The sequence below is a fragment of the Brassica napus genome, chromosome C2 (genome assembly GCF_020379485.1).
Source record: "Brassica napus cultivar Da-Ae chromosome C2, Da-Ae, whole genome shotgun sequence".
Taxonomy (NCBI): domain Eukaryota; kingdom Viridiplantae; phylum Streptophyta; class Magnoliopsida; order Brassicales; family Brassicaceae; genus Brassica; species Brassica napus.
Window position 1 is genome coordinate 7938084 of NC_063445.1, and position 12925 is coordinate 7951008.

General features: G+C 33.9%; 1 protein-coding gene across 1 annotated transcript; it reads left to right on the forward strand.

Moving 5' to 3' along the window:
* LOC106408092 lies at positions 1-2020 on the forward strand (the record flags this gene model as incomplete). Its single annotated transcript, XM_048748678.1, has 1 exon — positions 1-2020. A coding segment is annotated over one exon (447 nt), but the record flags the coding sequence as incomplete, so codon positions are not given.
* Positions 2021-12925: the final 10905 nt, after the last annotated feature.

Genomic DNA, 12925 nt, shown 5'->3' on the forward strand with positions numbered 1-12925 from the left:
ATATCTCATAGCTTTTCTCTCTATCTATACAAACTAACATTCATCATGAATCAAGAACACAATAACACAGCTCCAACACCAAAAGCTTCGTTATTATTGATGGAAGATAATCTATGCAAGAGAGGATCAGTCATTTCAAGAACCTCCTCGGTCGGAGTCTCTTCTAGAATCTTTTATTATTACCATCATCGGGGTCTCGACGGTGGTGTTCCATTCAAGTGGGAGATGCAGCCAGGAACGCCGATCAATCCCCAGCCGGAAGAAATAGTTCCTCCGCTTACTCCTCCTCCGGCGCTTCTCAGCCGTAGCCTCACTAAACCCTCCTTCGGAGAATCTAATAAACATTCTCTTTTTCCGGCGAATCTTAAGCTTTGGAAATGGAAGAATCTTCGTAATAGATATTTCTCTAAATGGTCAAGCCAAAGCATGCTTAGTCGAGGTAATTAATCGTTACGTTTATTACAACTTTTATATATTACATGAATACTTCGCAAAGTAAATAGTATATTGCTTTTATAATTAAGTGCAAGCCAAATATTTATTATCTTTGAAATTAAGTTTTGATTGATAGCAATATGAAAGGAATGTGGCAAACAAAATAATCCTGTTAAAAAGCGGAATCACATATTAATTGTGTAATGTTATGTATCTTTGTCAACTAATCTTGCAGAATCAAGTAATACAAAAAAAATTTGTATAATTGGTAAAACTCTTAAGTTAATCATTTTCCTATTGAATCTACTCTGTAAATCATAACTTATTGTTACTAGATACTCAATGTGATCCTTTTGTCTTTTTAAAATTCATGTAAAATCATGTTTTTATCATCTATATATATGTAAATCATATTATAGATAAACATTTGCATGTATTATCCATATATCAGACTATAAGAATGCTCGTCACGTTGATTCGAGCTCTTCCGGTGAATCAGAGAGAGTTGAGGAGTCTGAGGATTACAGGTCGAGCTCTTCTTCTTCTTCTTCATCGTCATCTTCCTCAAAAGATCGAAGATTGGTCAAGGCATCACCACGTCAATGGTTTAGCGGTGGTCCACCTCGAAATTTAAAGAGTAGTACCGGTTTTCGTTAGAGTTCTTCTCTTGAATTATCGTATTGTACCAAATTAGAAGTTAGATTACAAGGATAAAAATGAAAAATTATATAGATTACGTCGGAAATGATCAGACTATTGTATAAACATTCTTATTTTTCAACATTAGTTTTTCTTGTTACTATTTTCTTTTTGTGCAACCATTATTTTAAAATTAAAAAGAGATTAGGCTTAAAATTGGCCCAAACCTGAGTCCATTACAGAAGTATATAAAGTTTTAAAATCCGTGTTGCTAGAAAATCGGTTCTGGGATTTCTAGAACGAGAGATATGAGAGAAAATGATAAAGTCAAATGCCGAAGAGATCTACTTGATATCAGCGATGATACCAAAGATTTCTTTGATTTGAAGTTTGTTTGAGATTATTCCGATGAACGTTAGACAGTCGGAGTAGATTTGAAGTTGAACATGTCAAAATCTGGTGCTGTTAGAAGATCCGATCTAATTGCTCAAGTCTCAGCCATTAAAGACGAGATGAGGTAATCGACCCGAACAAAATTACTATTTATTAATAGAGTTGTTTGGATGTAAATATTAAGATTATTAAAGCAATTCTTTCAGATATCTATTTTTAAGTTTTTGTCAGAAAAATAGGTTTTAAAAAATAAAATGATTAAAATAATTTTTTTATTTTGAGACTTTTAATTTTTAACTTTTAATTTTTTAAAATTTGAAACTCTAAACCCTAAGTTTAGATTAGTTAACCCTAGGATAAAAATATATTTTTACCTTTTAATAAAACTTATTTTGGCCATTTTTTTATTGAAGATTATTTTTGTGAAAATAAACTAAAAAAACTATCCTAGAGAATTTCTCTTTATCTTACGGATAACATCATGGATATTTTAGTTTCTACGTAGTCAAGTTATTATTATTCAAGCTAGTTATAACATGACCAGTTTCATTTATGTAAATTTATATTTTGTTATTTTTTTTTTTTGACAGCATTTTTTTTTTTTTTTTTTGACAGCAATAAATTTATATTTTGTTAAATTTTATAAAATATGATAATCACTCATATTAACATTAATAAAAGTAAACTAATATTATTTAAAAATATAACAACATTTTCACAACTTGAAAATATAAAAAAAATCATAATATTATTTGATAAGTAATTTGCTTATATATCACTATCACATTTATTCTCACAAAAATGACATAATTTCTAAAAATACGACATGTCATCAAGTTTAATGTAACAAACAATTTCATCGATGTAAATTCATATCTTTGGGAAGTTTTCTAAAGTGTGATAATAATGCATATCTCATTATTAATCAAGTCAAAAATATTTAGATACTTAAATGTTTGAAATTTTAACCAATGTCAATTAAATGGTGTAAAAATTAATTTAAGTTTCTATCAATTTATTCACATTTAATCGTTATAAAGTATCAAAGTTGAACGATTGACTGTTTATTTACTAGATTGATTTTCTATCATTTTAATGAATCTTATATAAAGTAAAAAAAAATCATATTTACTATATTTAGATATCAAAATAATATAGCCATTAAATGTACTATGATTGTTATTTTTTAGGAAATACAAATTAAATTTTTTATTGATATTCAACTAAATCTAAATAAATTTCTATTGAATTAGTTAAATAAAATTACAAATAATTGTTTTTATAGTTTTATTTTTAAACCAATAAAATTAAAGTCTAAAATCAATTATATGTAATATAGATTAAAATTAAAAAAATAATTTTATGAAAGTTATTATATTGCGCAATGCGCATAAAGCCTAGTTTTAATGAAAACAAAAGAAATATGAAAGAAGAAATTTTTTATTTATTTGACGAAATTTAGAAAATTCAATAGTTGCCTATATTTTTAGGGGCGGACACAGAACAACGGCTAAGAGACACGTGCCCCAATTGTTTTAAAACTTTTTCGCTAAATACTACAGAGTTTATTGAATGCTTCCACTCTAAAACTAATCATAATGGAAAAAATATGACTAGTTGCATCATGCATCCGCCCATGTATTTTATAAAATTGGCATCTAATATGTCATGAGTGTTTTCAATTTTTCTCATTTAATTAATCAATTTATATTTGATCTATCAAAACTATATTGATAGATACCCATGAGAATCAAAGCAGTGAGAGTGAGAGAAAGAAAGTAGATCTGCCTTTGAGTCCGGCGTACGGCCGGCGCGTGAGCGAGCGTGCCGTCGCCGGAGCCCTTCGTTCTTCCGATAGAGATAATCCTCCTGCTTCTCTTCCGCCTTCTCTTCCTGGCCGTCTTATCGGAGCTTTGGTCCAGTCCCCATCCGCCGTCGACAACTTGGGGAGTGAACCGTCATCATTGGTGGCGCTGCGGCTGGAGTAACGACGCGATCGTGTGGAGGGTTTGGCGTGGTGAAATTGGCTTGCCATATTAGGTTTCGTTTCCGGGAGGTGGAGGCTTCTACAGTTCCATCGCCGCCGGCTTGGTTTCCGGAAGGTGGAGGCTTCTTAAGCTCTACTATCGCCGGCTCTAGTCTCCGGGGGGTGAAGGTGTTCCTTACCTTGCGTCGCCGGCTCTGGGTTCCCTAGTTCCGTTTTAGGGTTTGGTTTTTTGTTATCTTTGTTTATGTGGTTTTGGGCTGGATTTGATGGAGGAGCTCTCGTCTGAGGACGATCGAAGCTCTCTGGTGTTTAAGGGTGATGTTTCGGCGAAGCTTTCTTTCTAGTTCTGGTGATGCATGGAGGCGGATGAGATCTCGGTTTACCGATTGATTCTCTCCGATATTGGACACACTTGGGTTGAAAGCGTTCGCGGTGATGAGTTTGTGGAGCTAGTGAGTGTTGATGTGTCCCGGTGAATCTTCGGTTGGTTCACCGGCGGTGACTTGAAGCGAGGGTGAGGCCGTGGATCGAAGCGGCGCGCCTCGTTTTGTGTTGTTTCTAGAGTTTTCTTGGGTGCGCCTGATGTATGCATGTGGGTCTAAATTGAAAGATTTGGGCTTTGTAATATTTTGGGCTTGACCCTTTAATCAAATAAATTTTAGACGGTAAAAAAAAAATACCCATGAGAATATCTCCAACCATTGAGCTGCTCTAAGCTTATTTAGATCACCAGACACAACGAATATACATGAAGATGATTTAGAGTATTTTTTGTCAATACTGGAGAGAGCAAATCTATTGGCACTGTAACGATGGGCTACTTTTTATTTAGGCCATATGAGATGGAGAGGTCAGAGATTATAAAATATCATGCAGTGCCTCTCTAATCGGATAAGCTTATAATAAACCGGTTTGAATTAGAAATAGATGTTGCAATGTAACAACGCAATAACGACTGAATGTCGTTGGGCTCTGCTTCTATTACCTCATGAGTACTATGGTATGGCAGACCAAACGTACAGGAGCCTGGAGCCGTCGGATAGACAGCCAACAAAAGACTCATCATATTTGATGAGAGTACTCCAAACGAATTTGATCAGAAGAAAACAAACGCCTATATTATTGTCCAATAAGCAGCAAAAGGCAAAAGCGAATGCATTATAGAAATATTTCCAAGTCAAAAAAGACAAAACTGAACGTATCATACGATTATTTGCAATTATAACGAAATAGTAGGATAACAAAGCGAACGTGGGGAATGATTTGATGTAGCTTTTCGAAATCCGACCCATTTTATATCCACTTTTTATTTCGTTATATCTCAAAGAAAATAATCGAGATTGCATTTTTTGGAAAATTAAATTGCATGGTATGAAACCCGCTATGATTCTGGGTCCGGTAGTAAGGTCTGTTTTAATGGCTCGGTTGAATAAATTAGCTGCAGATATCTTCTTCAGGAAATAGTCACGAGAGAAATAAAATTTAAAAACATGTATTTTTTACAACATTTAAAAACATGTATTGTAAATAAAATAATTAAATGTTTCGGCGCCGAAGGCAAAACATTTATTTTTTCTTGTCCACTTTTTCTTTTTCTTCTTTTTCTTATAACTTTTTAATTTGCTTTTATCACACCTCGTATATTCCTTTTCCCTTCCTACATCTATCGCAAGTCGGAACTGAAAACTGATCACAATTTTTGTTTTATTAGATAACTAAAAGTCTAAAACTATAAGAAAAATATGAAATGCACATCTTCATAAAGTACATTGTGTTGTTTGATATCTTACTTCTTCACCATATCACACATGACATCATGAAATCCAATATCCGAAAGATCGGTGTAATATTTACTATTGAGTAAACTGATATTACGATTAATGAAAATAGAATCTCAAGCTCGCTGATAAAAATTACGAACACGTAAAGATTTACTACGTTTCCATTTTATAACATGAGTTAAAAGTAGGAAGTTGACATAATATTTTTTTATTAGGGAACTTAACATTATAACAGTTTACAAAAAAAAACCTTAACATCATAATAAATCGTATAGTGTGAGTCGCTTAGTCGGAAAGTAAACGACACCGTGATCTCCTTTGTTGGAATATTGCTCTAAATAATATGTTATATTATATTTATGTTGCTCTAAAATTATAAAATAAACTTGTGGTTTCACATTCTTTGACCGCACATTGTATTAGATATTTCTTCCTTTTTGATAAACTACAGGCCTCGGCCGCTTTCAGTGGAGAAGGTCATATACTACAATGAGATAATAGAACAAATAATAGTGTACTTAATATATTACTAATAAGGAAAAATGCTATGATAATTGAACACGTGATGCACCGAATTCATGACGTGACCCTGGAGACCAATACGTGCTTCATCAAAAGCTGGCATATCTTTACATTTCAAACTATTTGATCAACGACTTGGATTGTTGTAATTAGATAAACTTACATATATAAAAGCTAAAACATAAATAATGGGTTTTATTAATATCGTATATATACACGAAATGCACCTGTAATAATTCCTGTTAAAAAGAAAATGTCAAAATGAAATCGTATCCTTGAACACATTATGATGTCATGATCTTATACATGCAGTTTAATAATATAGTCTACAATATTAAATTAAATATTAAATATTTCTCAAAGATTAGACAACAATAGAACATACATATATAAAAGTTAATTGGTAAACCGTGAAGACGTGGTCGGGTGACGAACGGTGTCTCAGTATTTTTAAAGAATCTGGATTCAAATTTTCGCTAACTCGGATTATCAATCCGTGTAGTCACGCGGATGTGAACCATGTTTTGGATTTTATTTCAATATTCAGAAAAAAGTTTATATGCAGAGATTATTTGGATTTCGACTCAGAACACCCTAGGCTAGAAAAAATAAGAAGGTTAATTGAATAAAATAATGTTAATGCGTAGAAACAATAATTGAAGGAACATATAATTGTTGACGATAACGGTGAAGGGTGAAGAAGATAGGCAATGGGATAACGCAGCATGCAGAAGACACGTGTCCATAGTGGCTGACACGTGTGGGAGGTTAACATGCAACCATGTGCAGCCACCAGAACATGTATATAATTAGACCTGGGCATTTCGGATATCGGTTCGGTTCGGTTCGGTTCGGTTCGGGTATTTCGAGTTTCGGATAATTCGGATAGGGGCTAGAGGATCCATTTAGTACTTGACTTATTTTCGGTTCGGTTCGGTTCGGATAGTTTCGGGTTCAGTTCAGTTCGGATAGTAAATGAAGGAACCAGAAAATATTCGTAAAAAGTTCGGTTCTCATTTGGATCCAGTTCGGGTTCGGATAGTTCGGGTAGTTCGGATAATTTGGATAAAATATTGGTTATTTAGGGTAAAATATCAAATAATTAAAATGCTTTAGATAAAAAAATTAGACATTTCGGATTACTTTGGATATTTCGGATAAAACTATCCGGTTACTTTCGGATATATTCGGATATTTTGGATACTTTATAATAATTTAGTTATCCTAACTATTTTTAAATACTTTTGATAGAATTTTAAATTAAAAATATATATTTAGTGATGTTATATGTATATATAATTAATATTTTTATATATTCGGGTACCCGTTCAGTTTTCGGTTCGGTTCAGTTATTTTGGATATAAAAATATAGGAACCGTTCGGATATTTGAGGGTATTGGTCCGGTTCTGGTTTCGGGTATTTTGGTTCGGTTCCGGTTCGATTCTTCGATTCCAGCTATTTTGCCCACGCCTATATATAATTTAACTTAAAAGGTTTAGCAGATCTCAAACTTCCCTTTTGTAGTACCGCTCTTTGCCGAGATGGTCATGGTCCGGTAGCCATGCCTTGTGGCAAAGTTCACCTTGGCATCAAGGATTCAATCTCTAATCTGCTCCAAAGTAAAGAACCTTTCTTTCATGGGATTAATGGGCTAAAGGGCGGTCCGTTGTGGCCCGAAGTTGACAAAAGAAAATAGTACCGCTCTTTAGCACGAACGTTTTTGTTCTAAGACCATCTCCAATGTATTACTCCATATTTTACTTCAAAATTATACAACTCCAAAATGAAGTAAGATTTTACTTAAATGTATTACGCTATTTTATACTCTTTAAATAATATATTTTATTAATAATCATTAATAATACCTTATACTTATAAAAATTTACTAATTAACCCCAACTATTTCAGGTTTACAAAAATTCCTTAAAATATAATTTATTTAAATTAATTATTTATTATTAAAAAATACAAGAAATGATAAAAATAAAATAAAAGATAATATATAAGTTGGTTTAATAATGACATTAGAATATTTTTTTCACAAATGATAAACTAATGCATTTCGTAATGAAGCATAAGCTTCTTTATCTTTGATATTTTAAATCGAAAAAGAAAATTTTGAAATCAGACATTTTCATCTTCTCCAATTTTGATATCCGGAGGTGGAGCTTCTCTTCCAAGTTCAGTTGGTGCATCGAATTCATATTCATCCTCAACTATCATGTTATATAAAATTATACATGTAGTCATGATGTCATGTAACATATCTTTTTCCAAAACCGAACAAGTCCTTTCACAATAGCGAAAAGCAATTGTAGATCATTTTATGTTATCTTTATTTTATACTATTATTTTTTAATTATAGTATATATTTTTATGTAAAATTATTAAATAATGGAATATTTGTTGATTTATGTTATGGTATCATTTAAAATATTATTTAAGTAAGAAATAAAAATATTAAAGATTTAAAGGACCATTTCACAAATAAAAAAAGTTCAACGCCAAAATAGTGTAATGGGTAAGATTACTCCATAAATGGAGTAACCCTAGCTATTACTCTATTTTGGGTTGAAAATGGAGTGGAGTTGAAGAAGATTTTACTCCAAAATGATGTTTAGCGTAGAAAATTGAGTACAGTTGGAGATGCCCTAAGAGCATTTTAATTCTATTGCTATTTTTTATTATTTTTAGATTTAAATGCTACAATAAAGAAAAGTATATTTAAAAAATAATATATAGTTTAAATTTATTTATTCTTCTAAAACAGAGATTCTTATTTTATTTTCTAATAACATAAGCAAAATAATATTTCTCTATTATAAAGTATTTTCTTCAAAATAATCTTTTAACTTTACCTTTCATTATTATAGCTAAAACAGATATTCTTTATAGAAATATAGCTTTTATAAGAATATAAAATCACATTTTTATATACATAATAATATTTTAAATAAATTTTAATTTTGAAAATTTATAATTTTATAAGACCTTCGTAAAAATTAAAAGTAAAAAAAAAATTTCAACTTTCCTAAATATAAATTACTTGCTGTAAACAAAATAACGTAATGCATTGAAAAGAATCACATTTGTATTTTAGAGTTATTATATTTAGAGGTAAAATAGAACAATATATCAGGAATAATAATGCCAAATATCTAATGATGTAGTCTGTGCCATGGTTAGTCTAACGAAGGTTTAAAATCTGAACTAGGTTTTGATCATCAAAAGCGAAAAAAATTATCATAACCTTAACGTTAAATTAAAAATATATGTTACTATTCCGTTTAAACTTTATATGAAGATAATATAGAAATATGTAACTTGTTATCTTTCATTAACAACTATGAAGTGCATTTATACAAGAGATTAGTAGAGAATCTGTACGAGATAATGATAACTCTAACTAATCAACATCTTAGATAAATATGAATTATAAATAATACTTATCTATATCAATACGCTCCCTCAAGATGGACGTCGACTACAGAGTCCAATCTTGGATGTTAAGTTGTGAAACCGAGCACGCGGAAGCGGCTTTGTTAATGCATCTGTTAACTGATCATGTGTACTGATATGTGCCACACATAACTTTTTCGCTTGAACTTTTTCACGAACAAAATGATATGCAAGCGCCATGTGCGTCATTCGAGAATGAAAGATTGGATTAGCTGAAAGATAAGTGGCACCAACATTATCACATAGATTGTTGGAATAGAAGCTGAAGAAATGTCGAGTTCATCCATTAGCGACGCAATCCATTAGACTTCTGAAGTTGCATCATAAACAGCTCTATACCCAGCTTCTGTTGAGGATCGAGCCACACTTTCTTGTTTCCTTGCAGACCACGACAGAGGTTGTTTTCCAAGGTCTACTATCTACGCACCTGTGGAGATGTAATCACCCTTGTCTCCTGCCCAATCAGCGTCTGAATATGCATGGAGAGTTGGAGGAAGAGTAGAGGATGAGAAGAAAATTCATTTATCAATTGTACCAGCCATATATCTAAGAACACTTTTCACAGCTTTCCAATGAGTGTTTGTTGGTTGATGCATGAACTGAGACAGGCGATTGACTACAAAGGCTATATCAGGGCGAATAAGTCCCAAGTACTGCAATGCACCAACAAGAGTTCTATATTCTGTTCGATTAATAAGCTTGTCACCACTCCTTAGAGTTAACGTATCAGAAGATAACATGTGCGTAGCAGTTGGTTTCGCATTCTCTATCTTTGCGCGGTGAAGAAGATCAACTATGTATTTCGTCTGAGTCAAGTAAAGACCAGCTGATGTTTGGGTAGTTTCCAATCCCAAGAAATAAGACAGTTCGCCAAGCTTTTTGAGAGAAATTTGGCAGCCAGAAGATTAGTAACACGAGTGATCTCCATCATTGACGAGCCTGTAATTATTATATCATCAACGTACACAAGTATATAGATGATGTGAGTGCCCGTTCTTAGGATAAACAATGACTCATCAGCCAGAGAATTTTTAAAGCCAATACTGAGAAGGAAGTCGTTGAGAGCATTGTACCAAGCTCGGGGAGCCTGTTTAAGGCCATAGATGACTTTCTTTAAGCGAAGTACATGATTAGGTTTGTCCTTGTCAACAAACCCAAGAGGCTGCAACATATACATTTCATCATTTAAATGATCTTGGAGAAATGCATTGTTGACATCCAGTAGCATCAACAGCCAGTTTCGTGAGACTGCAGTACCAAAGATGATCCGAACTGTAGCATGCTTGATCACTGGACTAAACGTTTCAAAGTAGTCAATACCAGGCCGATGGTGATTGCCTTTGGCGACCAGTCTTGACTTGCGTTTGTCAGTTTTATCACCAGGAAGTCTTTTGATTCGATACAACCATCTTGTTCCAACAATGTTTGATGGTTGTGACCTGTCAACCAACTCAAAAGTGCCATTACGAATAAATGCATCATATTGAGTACTCATGGAGTTCTTCCACTTTTCATCCTCAAGAGCTTCAGTAAAGTTTGCAGGTTCAACTTCATGAAGAAGCGTTGTTAAGCCATATGTGGGCTTAGGCTTATGAATGTTGCTTTTGCTCCGAGTTGTCATTCCATGCTTATTTGGTGGAGGTGGCGGTTGAGGTAGAGATAATGCTGTGTTCTCCGACTGTTCTATTGCAGAGACATGTTGATGCTCAGCCGTGTGGCGGTTGAGGTAGAGATAATGCTTTGTTCTCCGACTGTTCTGTTGCAGAGACATGTTGATGCTCAGCTGTGTTGGTACCGTTACAATGACTGTTGCATGTGAAGTAGGTATGCACATGGACTGAGTTGTGACTGCGGGCCTATGAAAAACAAGAACAAAAGAAGCTGAGGAAGTATCAGAAGTTAGAGAAACATAGGAAACAAAGCTAGAGGAATTTTTACTGAGGGATTGAAAAGGGAAAATCGACTCTTTAAACTCCACATGCCGAGACACAAAGACCCATGAACTGACCACATCAAGACATAGAAACGTACTTTGAGTGAGAGAGTAGCCCATGAAGACACATGGTGTTGGTTTCGGACTGAATTTGTTGTTTCCATACGGTTTGATCCATGGATAACATAGACATCCAAAGGTCAGCAGCTTCATATAGTTAGGCTCAACATTGAACAACTTCTGATAAGGAGAAGTGTTTTGGAGGATAGGTGTTGTAAGTCTGTTGATGAGGTAGACTCCTGCTGCGAAAGCATATGTCCAATACATCTGAGGAATGCTGGCGTGAGAGAGAAGTGCAAGTCTTGTTTCTACGATATGTCTGTTGCGTCTCTCGGCAATTCCATTATGTTATGGAGTGTGTGGAGGAGTGGTCATATGAGAGATGCCATTGGAGGATAGAAAGTTTTTAAGAGCCACAAACTCTTCTCCATTGTCTGAAAACAAAATGACAATTTTGGACTTGAATCGGTTTTCAACAAGTGCTTTATAGATAGGAAAGATCTGAGCAACTTGTGATTTTGTTATGAGAGGATAAAACCAGATGTACCTGGTAAAATGGTCAACAAAGATTACAAAATACTTTAAACCATCAATAGAGAGTACTGGAGAGGTCCAGACATCAGAAAAAATAATTTCAAGAGGAGCTTTGGATATAAGAGATGAATTTGAAAACGGAAGCTTGTGACTTTTATTGATAGAGCAAAAATTGCAGTTAAAATCAGACGACAATGAAGAAGATAAAGGCAAAAAAAACTGAGAAATCATATGACGAAGAGTTTGATAATTTGGATGACCAAGACATGAGTGCCAATCCAACGAAGAAGACTTAGAAGTTGAAAAAAACAGCGGAGAATTTGAAGAGGAAGAAGAGAGGATCAGCCATTCGTACACACCGCTGTTAGCCTTGCCGGTTAATAGCGTTGTCCCCGTTTGTAGATCCTTCACCTGAAAGTCAGAAGGACAAAGTTGAACATCAACATTATTAGTCTTGCAGAGCTTGTTAACAGAGATAAGATTTTTGTGCATAGAGGGTACACAAAGAACAGTTGTCAGTTTCAAGTCTCTGTAATGAGAGGGAAGAAGATTTGAACCTGTATGTGTGATTGGAAGAGTAGCACCGTTTCCAATCATCACATTTTCACTGCCAGTGTATGGAGTGTGCAGTGAAAGGTTACTGAGATTGTTGGCGATGTGATGAGAGGCTCCACTATCGAGCAACCACTGCGACATGTCTGGAGTACTTGTAGTGGTATTATGGTGAGCTTGTTGTTGCCATTGTGGTGTTGGATGAGGAAGATGTGGAGCCATCCATTGAGGAGATCCTCTGTACGAAGGCGCTGGATATGCTTCTGGTTGAGGCATTGTATGATGTTGATGATGTTGTCACTACAAGAAAAATGGGTTTTAATAGCAGACCGGAATAGCGTTTTTTTCAATTGTGTTATGCTTGATATACGCGGGTTTTAAAGATAGCGTTTGTATATTTCGAAACGTTATGTTAGAGTTGTGAACTGAAAAAAAAAATTAAGTGTATGTTAAAGAAGAAATAGGAGTGTAATAATAGCAATAAATGATTAAAAGTGTTATGGTTGAGTTTCGCGGTTATACCCGGGACACTTGGTAAAATTTTGGCTCCTAAACAAGATTAGTGTCGGAAAAAAAAACCCAAATTATTAGGGTTACGATCTTCCCTCTCTCTCGTATCTCCTTGCCTC